The 15,324-nt window shown below is 43.3% G+C and overlaps 1 protein-coding gene across 1 annotated transcript; it reads right to left on the reverse strand.

Moving 5' to 3' along the window:
* Positions 1 to 9,598: 9,598 nt before the first annotated feature.
* On the reverse strand, positions 9,599 to 13,569 carry LOC117397127 (complement C1q tumor necrosis factor-related protein 5). Its single transcript, XM_033995684.3, has 3 exons — positions 12,848 to 13,569; positions 11,154 to 11,388; positions 9,599 to 10,722 (listed from the first exon to the last, which is right to left on the reverse strand). Exons 2-3 carry the CDS (start codon positions 11,374 to 11,376, stop codon positions 10,202 to 10,204), a joined length of 744 nt encoding a protein of 247 aa, XP_033851575.3. The 5' UTR covers positions 11,377 to 11,388; positions 12,848 to 13,569; the 3' UTR covers positions 9,599 to 10,201.
* Between the last annotated feature and the right edge of the window lie 1,755 nt (positions 13,570 to 15,324).

Below are 15,324 nucleotides of genomic sequence, written 5' to 3' on the forward strand. Positions count from 1 at the left end.
TTCATACGATTAACATAGGGAGCGGGGAGCAATTTATTCAAATTGTTTTGATTCTGTTAACATGTCATCAATCATGTGTTCATCGAATCTGAACGCACATTGCCCCACGTCCCCTCCTGTAATTGCCTGTGCCCCGTGTCGTTTCTCTCCAGGGTGTGTGCGCCGTGTTGGAAATCTGTTTCTGCTTAATAAAAAGACTAGTCTGATCCGTATTAGCTATTTGCGTTTGTTAAACTGATTAATAAGATAAGAACTCATTTGGACCTATATGTCCGAAAAGTAAAAAGTCAACTGACTTCAGGGCACCTTCAGATTACACACTACAGCTATGGCCAAAAGTTTTGCATCACCTAGAATTTTAGGATTGAGACATACGCTACAGCATATACCCATGTGCTGAGTTCATAGCCCTGTTCGGTTCTGAGGACTGGTGGGATGGAATGAGACTTTCTTTCACTTAAGATGGAACAAAATTGAACAGTTTTTTTTTTTTTTTGCTGTTGCATAAACATCACACTCTGTATATAATGATGATGTAAATATTTTGAAACCACAAAATAAATGTATTGAAAAGAGAATTCTGGCCTCCAGTGTGTGTTTGGAGACTCGGTGTGCTAATTCACCAGCTGCTTGAACAGTGAAGTGTTTTTATGATTTTGACTGCCTTTATTTGGTCCAGGTTACTAACAACACTGCAAAGAGTGTCCCCTTCGTCATTCATTGTTTAAGTTTTAGACATTTTAAAAGCGTTTGTGTGAATTCCATGGAGTTTGAGAAGTTGCCCTGACATAACTTTGAAAAAAGCATATGCATTATAAAATAGATACAGAGCTAAGGAATTTAACCTGGTACAGTTGTGCACACAGTGACGGAATGGGATCTATTTAAAAGGAGGTATAACTGCAGTGTACAATTATTTTTTTTTTTTTGGATGAACACAAGGTTTAAATTATGAAAAATATATATTTCAGGAGCCCTTCTTCAGCTGTGTAGATAGAACAGTAAACTTGAGATATATATAATTGTACTCATTCAGCACGTTTGATTCCAGTTTGCGTCCCCCCCTGCAGAGACAGACTCTGGTCCCAGGGTGTGTACTGATCGTGCCCGGTGACAGCAGTGAAATATGGCATTGGCACCTGGGGGCTGTGGGTGACAGCTGGTGACAGATTGCCCACACTTCATAGCGACCCTGTTAAAGACAAAGCCTTCTCCCCTCCCCCAGATCTCCCCTGTGGGGCTCGCTGACAGAGCCAGCCCCCGTGACGACGTTCCTTACAATGCAAGATAAATCTTCACCTGCGTTCGAGGCAAACACGTAGCTAGCTGGTCTACTGCTGGACCTGTACAGATCAGCCTCTAAATTAGCTGCCTTTGTGCTCCCTGCCCATTGAATTGGAGCAGTCTTGCTCCTCTGGGACGTTGTATTGTTTTAACCTGGCCCTAATGTGTATTGCAGTTTCATGATGCACACAGGGTGATTACAGAATTAGCAGAGGCTGCTGTGAGCACTGGTTTGAGTTCTCTTCTACTTGAATGCAGATTTGCAATGGCACAGCTGAGATTAGTAGTTGCTGAGCATTGCATTCTGGTACCCAATAATGTGCTGTTGGTCAAATATATAATCCTATGAGTGGGCACCAGTTTATCTATAAGAAACCAAAAGATGTACAGCACAGCAAAAAGGGCTGCAGTGATAACGTTGCTATGTTGCTAAAACTGTCCATCGCTCCTTTAGGCCCTGATAAAGTGCTTTTTCAAACTTGCGAGGTCTGTTTGAAGTGCACAGGGAAGCAGCGTAGATTTAAAATGACTGTTTTTCCTTGACTAGTAAAACCCTGCTCAGTTAATGGTACCCCAAGCTGTGATTTTCAATCATACAGGAATGAGGTTTGCTTTTCATTAAACAAACTGCAGATTCAACTTGGTTGCTTAATTGGTGTAATGAACAGCAGGACTCTTAGCGTAACAAACTAGAAGTGCACCGTTTTCTTTGTCCTTGTGTTTCTCGACGAGGGGAACAAACCTCTTTAACTAAACAAGCACATTGTTTGCTATTCAGAATTGCGGGGGTCGTGGCTTTGAACCCCCCCCCCATCGGATTTCATTTGAATTATCAGGCTGTTATTGAACCAAATAACAAGACAGAAAACGACTGTAATGAAGATAGCTGATGCTTTTTGGTTTAGATGCAGTGCTGTCAGCGTGGAGTGATCACACACAGTTGCTGCAGTTTTTGTAATTTGACTGTAATACTGATAGGGACTGATATTGCGCCTGTTACATTGTTTTCTGGGATCAGTTCTAGTTATGTACAGTAGTACAGTTTGTGAAGCTAAAACAAAAAAGATGTATTTAATTAATATTGCCTGGCCTTTACTCATAAGTAAGTCATGTTTACCTTTTATACTTTTCAATCCTTCCTGCAAAATTGTTTATGCATTTGTTGCCAGACCCAAAGGTGCTTCCCATCGCTTTTAATCCCAAAAACAAATAATGAATGAAGACTGCAAACCAAAGAGGCGGTGTGGAGTACCCGAGGGGTGCCAGGGGATAAAAGCTAAAACACGCTTTGTTTATCATGGAATGCTTCATGTACAGATTCCAGAGAATGGATATTTTTAATCTTGTCAGAAAATGCTTCCCAAAGTGCTATTAATATCTTGCCTTTCTCCAGTCAGACTAGTTGTAAAACTGAGCAGGCTCTGATTTATTCATCTATCTTAAACTATTGTAATCCTGTGCCCAGCAATCAAGAATATCAGACTCAAAGGAAAAGTCAGCCTGACCAGTAAAGAAAAACACGGTATTATTTTTGCATGTTTTATTTTTGTCATTTTATCTTAAAATATCAATAAATCAACTGCATGTGATTGTGAGAGTTTGTAATGTAGACCAAAACGTTGGTCTAATTGACATAGGGCTGTATTGATCAAGCAGTAATGGGGCACTGAGTGGGTAGTGCGTGTTACTGCTTTAATTCCTGATTGAGGGCTTGGAGGTACTCATACACTATAGAGGTAGAAGAATGAAGTAGAGTGAGTCGGAATTATCAGCGCATCTTTCATCAGCAAACTGACATTTTCTGTGTGAAAATCCTCCCTAAATGTCATAATTCAGCTGTTCCTTCTCAAAAGATGAACGTCTCACATTTCGGAGAGACGGTGAGTCAGCGCCCCTCGAGATATCTTTACCAGCAGAGAACACAACCCAGCCTCAGTCATTTTAATCGTTCGCGCTGCCCTGCTGCATTAGAGCAATGTTGTTTCATTGTTTCAATCATTAGCACAGAGTTGAACTGCTGCCTAGCTTTGCGGTAAAGCATTTGAACACCTGTAGTCGTCTCTGTTGCAAGTGCATAGAAAAGATTTATTGCGTTTCTTTTTTTAGTTTATAAATGGCCAGCTGGCTGCAGCCCAGACCACAGAACCACTGAGGTTAAGTCAAGTCTCAGACCATTAGCAAGACTGGACCTGGGCTGTGCTGGGATTGGAGATGTCCTTGGAAAACAGGAATATCAAACACGAGTACCAGTACACCCTTAGTGTGGATTGTGGAGATCGCTATCCACCCAAACCAGCAACCTGTTGCATTTCACTCGAACCCTACACTGAGCTTGAGCCTCAACTCCCAGAGGGGAAAGGCTGCTGAATGAACCCACTGTGCCACCCAGCCCCCCCCCCCTCCCTCTCCTGTCTGATCTGGACTGTAAAAAACCCATCTGGAAATTCCTGGGATTTTTCTGAGCTGCCATCAACAGCTCCCAGGAAGAAATTGAGGGAGTGGGTGGATTTAGTTAGGACGGTGAGCCTCTGTGTGTGCGTGCTACGTGCCAAGCTTGCCACACACCCTGCCAAGACACCCTTCATACACATAGTCCCAGAACTACTGTGCACGACAATCAGACAGCACCAGCAGGCCCTCGCAAACACCCTTAAGCAGAACCTTAATGGGAAAGTATAAAAAAGCCTACATCCCATTCTTACACTCGTTACCAGCAGCACAATGGGATTGCAACATATTTCACAGTAGAACTTGTCTGTGGCTGATGTGGTGCTGCTGCATGAATACCTACTCCATTGGATTTATGTCTTGTCTTTTAACAAAGCAGTCATCCATTAGCGATCTTTCAATATTCTTACACATCATACAAAATCGCCCCTCAGGAACCTAACACGCGTTGTGATACAGATCGTGATCCACATTGCATTGTGTCCTTAGTGAATCGGTACACCTCTACCATGTCCTGAGGTGACTGGGGAAAGCCTGGATAAGTGAGGCTGGTTGGAGCCTCCCGGTGCTGTCTCCTGATCGTGAATTTCTGGGATTCCTCCGCGATGGATTCTGGGAGCGCAGTGGTCTGGAGCACGGCTCTTTTAATGTAGCTGTACTATCTATCTGAGAGATGTTGTGACTCCCACTCTGGTGTTGGGGCTGTGAGTCTGCTCCAGATCAGATAAGAGACTTCACCGATTAGGGTGTTATAATTGCTCATGCCTCAGATTAAACAACTGGACTGTGTCTCTTCGAGGTACTCCGTGGTACTATCATGCATTTATTTGCCAAGCAGCATAAATTAATTAATTAAAGCAATGCAATCTTGTGGCTAGATGAGTTATTTTTGTTTCTGCCAAAGATTCTACTCCAGAGTGAATTTGGCACTAATAAAAATAGCAACTCAACTTAAAGGGAGTTTTAAAAAGTCCATGAAATGCTACCTTCCGTTTGCTTTGCAGGTCTCGCATGCACAGCTTTGAAGAAGCGAAGGCGCATTGTCTGTTTTAATGTGGCGGTTGTGGGGTAGAAGTGGGAGTGTGTGTGTTTTTTTTCCTTTTTTATTGCCTTTACGCTCTCAGGCTGGGTGATGTCTGGAGCTTCCGCTGAAAGCACTCCAATTCCTTTGTGGTTCAATCGCTCTCTCTTTCTCTCCTCTCTCTCGTACTGCTTTTATCTTGCTGCAAATGATCACTAATTAACAGGGGACGGGGGACAGTGGGTTGGGACCCCTGCCGAGTTTAAAGGGACACAGCAGGACTATGGAGGGGCCCGCTTCCCATTTCTTTCAAGACCTCATTTAGGTGTTTTTTTCTTTTTGTATTTTAGTGTAAGAAGTTGGTCCCTATAGAAAAACAAGAAAAACTAAGAAATCTATGAAATCAACATGCTAGAACTTCAGAAGCACTTAGTCACTGTTCCAGTGTGCTCTGAATGACGTTACTTTCAAGAGGGCATCAGTTGTATTAATGTTGGTTGTTCATGTTTTCCCAGACAGATCAATCCGGCTGCGCTGGTATCAGATAGCCACATGTCTGTAATGAAAAGGTGGATTATATTTGATACGTGCAGCGTCCCACAATCCTTTTACAATTTAAACAGGAAATACATGAAACAAAAAAAAGATGTTGTGTTACTCATAATCCAATCAACTTGCGCAGAAATTGACTGAGCAGGTTTTTAAAAATGTGCTGTAGTTGTTTCCTGAAAACCTTGGGCGACCCCCTAGTTTGATGACCTTTGACCTGCACCTCGCACCATGCATTTACTGCTCTTCATGCAGTGCCCCTTTGAGGAAAAACCTGTAAAGGCTGTCTTGGTATTTTTGGTCACCAGTTTAAAAAAAAAACATGAAACTGTCACGGCTCTATTTCCAGGCAGGATCTGGCAACCGAATCGTGTCTGTTTCCCCAGGAGCATCCACAACACATTGTCTGGCACCAGCGAAGCATTTCAAGACATTTCAAGACATTTTAAAGTCAGATGCATGGCTATTGATAGCAGAGGAGCAGACCTTTCCCATCGAACCCTTGACCTGGCTGTTTAAAATGCTGGAACCTAGGGATTAAAAGTCTGAGTGACTGTGGGAAGCAGTGGTCTGGCTGGGACTGGGGCGACCAGGGAATACTATGCTGTACTTTAGCTTTGCTGTACTTACAAACATACTGAGGCATGTCCAAGCCATTTAATAGTCATTTACATTATAACCATGTTCGTGTCTATTTCTTTGACCTGTTTTGGAGTCACTGCGTTGAGTCAGTTTCTCAGAAGCGGGTTTTCTGCTTGCTTCTGTTTCACCTTCGCTCACATGTAGTCTCTTTGTTGGTCCTTTGTTCTCTCCCCCCTTCTCTCAATCCATCAGCACAGCCCCATTACAGACTCTAGGATTCCATTAGGTGTGGTGTTTAATGAGAGAGATAAAACAGGCAGCCTCTGGGAGGGTTCTTAATACCTGCCTCCCTTCTCTGATAGTCACCCCTCTCTCTATCTGCTTTCTATTTCTGTCTTTTTAAATCTGCTGTGTTGCTCTTGATGCAAACTTTGATTCATCGCCCTCCTCTCTCTCGCCACGGCGACCTCTGCTGCTCACACTGCCACTGCAGGCTAAACGCTTTGACTCTGCAAGTAGCGCATGCTATTCCTCACAAGAGGCTAATGCACTGTTTAAAGGTGAAGGCTTGTAAAAGCTGCTGAGAGACAGCATTGCTTTTGAATAGGTTTTCTCTTCCTCAGTTGATCGTGATATCTAGGTGTACGGCAGCGCTCTAGTAGTAGAGGAAAGAGAACTCCACTCCACACTGCAGAGCGCTCTAGTAGTATAGGAAAGAGAACTCCACTCCACACTGCAGAGCGCTCTAGTAGTATAGGAAAGAGAACTCCACTCCACACTGCAGAGCGCTCTAGTAGTATAGGAAAGAGAACTCCACTCCACACTGCAGAGCGCTCTAGTAGTATAGGAAAGAGAACTCCACTCCACACTGCAGAGCGCTCTAGCAGTATAGGAAAGAGAACACTCCACACTGCTATTCTCAAATACTAATAGTTTAGTCATTGGGCAGTCTTTATGTAAAGTTGTAACGATCACTCTGCACAACTGAGAAGCAGTTGCACTGTCCTCCCTAAGGAGAAACTACTGGCCCTATTCCTATAGCTAAATAAGTCAGCAAGAGTGACAGACAGCAAAAGCAGGGACGTCAGAGGTGTCAATTTCACGAACAATCGGTTTATTATTGTGAACAATAATGTCAACAAATGAAAAAAATGAACAAATGAATGAAATGAATAATGATAAGTAAGGAATTCAAATAATTGCAGGTAACAGGTAAGAATAAAGCTGGTACAGATGTAGGGACAAACAGAAGGCTAAACAGATTCACAAAGTAGAAAATGAATGGTGTCCGGAGGGTCTCCAATAAACCCACACTCACAAACACAACACACACAGATAGACAAAAGACAAATAAATAGATACAGATGAAAACAGTGTCTTGTGGAAACAATTACATTTAACAGTCTCTATGGCAATGGTGGGAGAATGACAGGTAGGCCCAACAAGTCCAGTAAAGCAGGGTAATTGAAATCCATACAAAGTAACAAAATAACAAAAAAATACAGGACACAAAGTATCAAATTAAAGTAGAAAAAATCCAAACGAAAAAGAAATGATCTCACCCACAAATAAGGCAGTCCAGCAAAGTGTCCCGAAATGATGGTGATTGTAGAAAGTTGAAAACATTGAGTACGTTGAAATTGTTGAGACTGTCCAGTAGTGTTGAGTTGAATGGTGAACAGTTGTTTGGAAAAAATCAGGAGGATCAGGAAAAAATGGAGGTTGTCACACATAAAACAACAAACACTAAACAGACCTAGAAAAACAGCTAAACTTAAACAAGTAACAGTGAAAACAAAAAGAGCAGTTTAGACAAAGCACAGTGACAAAAGAAAATGAACGGATGCACTGGAATTATCTAAGGATGGTAATGGATTCACTGAAATTTAAGTAAAGAAAATGCTGTAGTTTAATGGATTCCTCTGAGAAAGAGAGTCTCCCTCAGGCCTGATTAGCCAGCTTTAATACAGGTGCTGGCTACTAAGGAGCTCTGAGATTGGAGGGGTGGAAATCTGAATGAGCCAATGGGGAGAGAGGATGAACAGAGGGTGGTTGCAAGGAACTATGGGAAATGAAGTTTTGACCTGGCCAGGCTACTGACCCTAATTAAAGGGACAGGTGGGTGAGACTTACACCCACATTATGTAGCATGGGAATTGCTACAAAGTTACTTGGTGCTTAAAGAGTTAAACAACACCAGCCATGCAGGGCCGGACCAGAGGTTTTGCATTTCAGTTGAGATTAAAAACAATATGGAAATATATTAATTTGCAATGTGTGTCCTTGAGTTCACCTTCCTATGGCATCACTGCTGTGTGTGTGTGTGTGTGTGTGTGTGTGTGTGTGTCTTCGTTATTTCCAGAAGAAACATATGTAAAAGATTGCTTTTATCTTATTGAGATTAAGCATACACATCCCAGAAAATCCGTCTGTGGCAATGGACCAGGATGAGAACCTGCTACAGGGGGATTGAAACCGTAAATTAATACATTACTGCTGCCCTCTGGTGGACAAACTCTGCAGCACACCCTTCAAGAAGTTTCCAGTTTTGTTTGGGCAGTCGGTATACGTCCCTCGTTTGAAGCTAATGTATTTTTTTGATTTTTTATTTCCGGAAAGAATGTTAAGGCTATAAAATGCACAATATATAGAGGATGCATGATGGTTCTGAATAAAAATAATCCGTTTATTTTGATTGGCATAAATAAATATCACTGTGCAATTAACCATTTGCTGAAGTTTAGCTGCATGTTAATAGATATGCCATGCATGTGTGTGTGTCTATCATTAGACTGTTATTTGAGCTCATCTTTCATAGGTATGTTTTTTGAGACAAAGCCAAATTTGTTTTTGAGAGCAAAATTAGACCAACAAAGACTGGTATGTAGCATTAGCGATATTATTCTCTTAATCCATATCAAATCCAGTCTCAGATCAAACTCTCTACCCTTTAAAAATCAATGTCCTCTAAGCCAGACCTTGAGCATCCTGAAGAGACGCTCCTGGCTGACATGAATGCATTACATCATTGTCTCACAAGCCTTGTTTACGGCAGGCCTGCTAGTGGTCAGCTTGCATTCTTTAAGGCTGAATTCGTGGAAATACGGATTGGGTTTGGCTGCTGCAGAGCTGCTGTGCTGATTATTAGAAGGAATGCTGCTGTTTTTGTAATAGGGTGTAAAAAACGAAAGCAGACATCCTCTTATTTCGTAATGCATGTTGTATTCATGCTTTTTATCTTCTGTTACAGCTGGCAAGTCAATTAACGCACGACACCAAGGTCCCCCACTTTATCAAGTCCTTGTTCCTCTGTGTCCTGGAAAATATCCTGCAGCTGGGCTTGAGCACAGGGTTCTCAAGTGTGCTCACAATATTGGTTTGAATCCCTTCGTTACCCTTACATAGATTTTAACTATAAATTGTGTATCCGCAATAGGTTTCATTTGAAACATTTCCCTACAATACCATTGGTGTGCAGTACATATTGTGGAGCTGAGCCTGCTCAATAGACAACTTGTATTTCCTTACTGGTGTCTATAACACGGAGTTTATTTTACATTCTATCTATTGTGTGCTCAATAAAATAAATTCCATGTGCTGGGAAACAGTGCAGCCTAGTGGTTAGAGACAGAAAGTATTCTAAAGTGTACGGTCTTCCAGTTGGATGAAATCATAAGTCCAGTTAAACACACAAATCAACGCAGAAGAATGAAATTCAGTCATTAGTGTCATTTATTTAAAAATCTTTTGCAGCTACAATCTTCCATTTCTTAGTAACAGAAAACAGTTTTGGAACACAGAGAGGCTGTGGTTTCATTTAATCGTATTTTTTGAAAGAAAACGAAAACAAAAAAAAACGCCTGCGTTTTTAGAGCGTTACCAAAAAACAACTCGTCATAAATGAAAGGGTTGTATTCACAGCCACTCACCCCATTGTACGCACTCTCAAGCGGGTTGCTCCTCGTTTTATTTTTATATTTAAAATAAAGCAGTATAGTGGAAGTGCTTTGAAACATATCCCGGGGTGTCCCAATACTAGGAGGGCAGTGCATTTCAGTAGCAGGGCTGCCTGAAGCTAGCTCTTCCACTCCTGGTCTTTGTTCCAACCCTGTTCTAAATCGTTTCATTGAATCAATTAAACCTCCATCCAGACCCTGAAGTAGTTAATGATCCAATTTGACCTGTTAAACCTGGAGTGGAATGACCCTGCAGGACCGGGACTGGGATATAATGTAGAAATCATACACAGGATTATGTGGGTGCTTGTAAACAGTGGGGCCCTGTCGAAGATGATACTGTGCTGTGAAAGGCGAGCCGCTAAGCGAACACGGCTGAGTTTTTCCAGTCGGAGTGGACCAGGAAGCCGGAGAAGGAGCTGTCTGTTTTGGCGCTGGAGTAGAAGCCGCTGTACTCCCCGATGCCCACCCGAATCCAGACCTGGTCGTTGGGCACCAGGTGCAGGAGGGCCCCCCCGGTGAGGGAGGCGGGCTTGGGCCAGTTCCCATAGTACTGGAAGAACGAGGCCTCCACCTGATTGTTCTTCACCACGTCGAACTGCAGGCTGGCGCGGTACACGGTGGCGTGGACTGCGAAGTAGTACACCCCGGGCACCCTGCAGGTGAAGCGCCCCGTCTCGGGGTCGTAGTGGCCCTGCTCGTTGAGGAGCACCGTGTCGAAACGTAACGCCTCGTCCACGTTCGTGGGCAGGCCACGGCTCTCCGATAGCTTGGCGCTGAATGCCGATTTGGGGGCGACGGCGCACTCCCCCGCCTGCCCCTTCTCCCCCTTCTCTCCCAGCTGCCCCGGGTCACCGCGGTCGCCCCTCGGACCCGACATTCCTGGCAATGAGACAGAAGCGCGTCAGTGCAGACACTCATCAAGGCTGCTTAAAACGCAGGCAGAAAAACTGCTTTTAAAAGACAAACGTTTAGTAAACTCCTCTTACAAGCACAGCCCCTTGACAAACTTCAAACACATCTGTCATGGTTTCTGGAACTTGCACTTATGGCTTCAATGACCCATCACTCACTAGACTAGAGTGTTGTTAGTTTAAACCATGTGAACAGGACAGACATTCACATGACATGCTAAAACCCTTGACTAATAGAACAGTCTTTTAGTGCTGTTGAATCCCATGCAAACTCATTGACGTGGCAGTGATTGTATACCAGGTTATTTGATTTGCCAGGGAGTCACCTTACATAGTAACCTATGTAAAAGCACTGGCATTGGCAATGAGGTGATGTGTGTTCAGCCTGTGTCCTCTCACCTGGCATCCCGCTCTCCCCCTGTGCTCCCTTCTCTCCCGGGGCAGCGTCCCGCCCGTCTCTGCCATCTCGCCCTGGCAGGCCGGGGGTCCCGTGCACCCCAGGGGATCCTGGGATACCAGGCTGTCCTGAACACAGGCTCGGAATCTTGTTATCTTCGATCTGATTGGACGAGCGGATCAGCAACAGCAGGAAGAGGAGGGGCCAATGCTGGAGAGGAGACATCTTTGTGTGTCCCTTAGAGAGGGGGAGAGAGAGAGAGAGAGAGAGAGAGAGAGAGAGAGAGAGGGAGCTGAGTAAGGCACCAGATGGCATCAGTGCAAGAACTTTCTGTTGGGAAAAGTGGGTTTTAGGAGCAGTACCTTCAATCTTTTCAAAGCAAAGACTCCCAGTCCCAATACATTGAAAAATACTTCGATTGGATTGGATTGGGTTGCTACAATACATTTTTAACAAGACTCCTAATTGTGTGCTTGTAACCCAGGGGCAAAGCCTTTTCTTAAAACATGAGCTAAAAAAAACTATGACCTGCCAACATGCATTGCGGTTCTGCGTCTTTAAGGACTTCCTTGCTTGAACCATGTGATGGTTTTGTGCACAGCAAAGTAAAGCAGACTGCAAATGCTTTCTCTCTCCTCTCCCCTCTCCTTGCCTTGATCACAGGATCACATGACAGCTGAGGAATGAGTGTTGTGCCCCCCCCACGCTCTCGGAGTGAGCACAGTTGGACACTTTCTAATGAGTCAGGGATGGAATGTCTGAAGTTAAACAGTTAGGAAAAACAAGCCCCTACTATTGTTTATCATACTATAGCCCAGTCTCCAAATCTAAAAGTGAACAGCACCTTTACTAACTAATCCTGAGGGGGCAAAAAGCTACAATGACAGAAGTTACAAAGACAAATGCAAATAAGCTGCTTCCACAGTGCCGAGAGCAAGCTTGAGAGCGGGACAGCTCTCCAGGATCTCGCCAGTAAGAAGCTGCGTTCGTTTGCTGTTCTTTATGGTCTATTGAGTTACAGCACCTTTAAAACAAGCCAGTACTGAAAGTTGTTTCCAGTGCTAATGCACGCCAGGCCCTAGCTGCCAGATGTGAGGTAGAATCCAGTGAAGTCACGCCTTGCTATAATGGAATGACCTTTATTGAGGGCAGAAAGGGGGCCCACAGTGCCCCACAATCATGTTCAGTTTTATACTGTCCCCTTTCACAGGTCCTTGTTGAGACTGCAGTGGGTTTAATGCCACTATGTCATTCTTTGCTGTTGCAGTAATGGTTGTGGCTGGTGAAACAGATCCCGTCTGTGCTTTTGTTAGACTGATAACATTTTCCAAGAATGCAACAATATTCTTTTTTTTTTTTTAAGACGCAGTGGGCCACTACGCAGTTAAAGATGTTTCATAAGTTGAAATGAAAAAATAACAAACTAACGCCTACGCGAAGACGACCTTTAACACAAGTTTTGTATTAACCTCCCAATAACCATGAAAACAAAATAAGCTACAATGCGCTACGCTTGCTGGCAGCCTGGCTTGAAGGAATGTTTGAAATAGCCTTTGAAATAAAGCGACAGTTACTAGTAAATAGCTGCCTAGTGGTTGTTCTCATGGGAAACAGCAGACTGCAGAGCCAGGTCACTTCAAAGACTTTGCAGTCTGTACTACGAAGCCATGCAGAATATATTCACATCACTGCTTACCTTGTCTGATCCAGTTCTGTATGTCTCCCAGCACGAGCACGTTCTTCAAAGTGTTTCAATAACACACCAAAAAAAAAGTTTTCCCCCCTTTAACTGGGACTGAAGGACCTCCCAGCTTTCAGAGAGGAAACCGTGACCTGAACCAATTAGAGGAGGAGAGGAAGGGTGGGGGGAGAGAGGCTGGGAAAATGTAATAGTGGTTTAATCCAAGAATGTCCGTCTCATTGTGAAAAAAAAAAAAAAAAAAAAAACTAAGTGATTTAATACAGAGAGAAGGAAAGCCGGGAGAAAGAAAGAGGGGGATGAGAGAAAAGGGGAAAGATTTCTAAAAGAAAAAAAAAAACTCAACTGTTAGCGTTAAACATCTGATTAGAAATACCTTGGGCATCTTAATAACTGTTGTGGTGCGAGGATGGAAAGAAAGAAAGAAAGAACGAAAGAAAGAAAGAAAGAAAGAAAGAAAGAAAGAAAGAAAGAAAGAAAGAAAGAGATTGTGTGAGGAGAGAGGTGTACTGAGAGGAGGAGGAGGTGGAGAAAGAGGGAGAGCGATGCGCTGAGAGGGAGACAAGGAGTGAGAGCTAGAGACTGAGAGGTCCAGCCAAGTCTGTTGTTTGTTTGGTGCGTTTCAGAAAACCACAGAACATGGAAATGCTGCCTCTGTGTTTTAGGGAAGCAGTGAAGAGAGGCAGGCAGGCATTCCTTTGATATATGGCCCAGTTTAATAAGAAGGAAAGTCAGAACAGAGCTAGCTGTGGAGGGGGTGGCTGCGCACTTCCCCACACATGGGATTCGTTAGGTAGGGAGCTCACTGTTCTCGCTGCTCATCAGAGCTTTAACAAGCTGTAGCCCAGCTGCAGGGAGCCACAGCCTGTCTCTGAGATCCAGTTGCTTCCGCAATTACACAGTGCAGGACAGTGCCAGGAGTCCTGTCTGGGGTCCTGGCCAGTGTGCTGTGCTGAAAGGTGTGTTGTACTCAGACATATGGGTAGAAGTTGTTAGGCACAGTCTGTATAAAAGCTTTTGAGAATAGTTTGTAAGCAAATCTAACAATTACAATAAATAAAAAAAAAACATGTGGTGTATAACTTAGGAAATAAAAGGAAAAGTAATGGCTTACTCGTAAAAGTCTTAAAAACAGTATGTCAGAGCTGCATGAATAGGCCTATTGACGAGTAATGCTTTGCTTTTGATGTGATTTTTAACCACCAGATTGCAGCAATATGGTATGAATTACAGTTTGAAGAGCACAGGGCTTTCTGAAGCAGTGTTGGGTTAAGCGTTTGGTGATTTTAAATGGTCCTTGTTTGTTTAGACTGGCAAAAAAGTGCACCATTCCCATCTTCCCTCACAGATGGTTTTGAAAATGGAGAATTGCGTTCTGGTCTTCCCTGGCTTGCTTACTGTTTTTGCTGTGTTTATGGATGGCTGTTTTGTCAATGTACTGTATTACTTTGCTTTGCAATCATTTTCACTGATGTTCTTTGTGTATTATACATGCAGTACCATGCTGTGGTGTTTCAGGCACAGTCAGGAACCTCACATTGTTCATTTAGCTTAACATGTGCGTGCGTTTTAATGCTGTAATGAATATATTACGTGACACTGCAGCTTTAATAAATTCCTCACTTGACAATACACAATCCTTGTTCTTAGTTTATGACATCACTCTGATGAGGTCATGATCCAGTACAGCTGACCCTACAGCCCTTTGCAGACACTGGTGCCTTTGAGAGACACGTGTCTGGTGATAATCGCTTCCCAGTAGAACTGCGATTATTATAATCTGCATTATCTCTTTCATCAAGTGACCCGCCTCAATTTCCTGAACTGCGATTACAGAAAAAGACGGGGTTCTATAAAACCCAATTCAGCTGAAAACCACCATGCAGCCTGGGAATGCTGGGGTCTTCTTTGAATCTGGCAGAGGCATTCTGTTAGAACAGCTTCCCATTGTCAGCCTGGCTTGAGCGTTCTAATAGCCTGGCCATTCAGTGCGATGCAAAGCCAGCTCACCCATTGAAATGTGACGCGATTTTGATTCCAAATTCCGAGCATCAGTTTTTTAGAGTGCAAGTCAAAAGAAAGAGGAGGGCTTCTCCCTGTGTCATCGCCAAACGTTGTGTTTGCTTTATCGGCTTCTGGTGTTTGTAGTTAATTATAGCTGATTGGACACAGTGTTGCTTTCAAATCATTGGAAGCAATGCTGCAGTGCTTTGTCTTGCTGTTTACAGCAGCTGTCCTCTGTCCTGTACCTTAGGAAAAGAATGTTTATTTCATGATTTATTATTTACACAGTTGAATAGTTAGTAAGTGTAAACTTCCTGTTAGAGTTTGGCATCGTATCTCTCTAACTTATTGTCTTAATGTGTTTCAATCTCTAACTTACTCTCTTCAATCTCTAACTTACTCTCTTAATGTGTTTCAGTCTCTAACTTACTGTCTTAATTGTGTGCCGTCGACGTTAATTACCATCTTTG

This window comes from Acipenser ruthenus, chromosome 39, assembly GCF_902713425.1.
Source record: "Acipenser ruthenus chromosome 39, fAciRut3.2 maternal haplotype, whole genome shotgun sequence".
In the NCBI taxonomy this organism is placed as follows: domain Eukaryota; kingdom Metazoa; phylum Chordata; class Actinopteri; order Acipenseriformes; family Acipenseridae; genus Acipenser; species Acipenser ruthenus.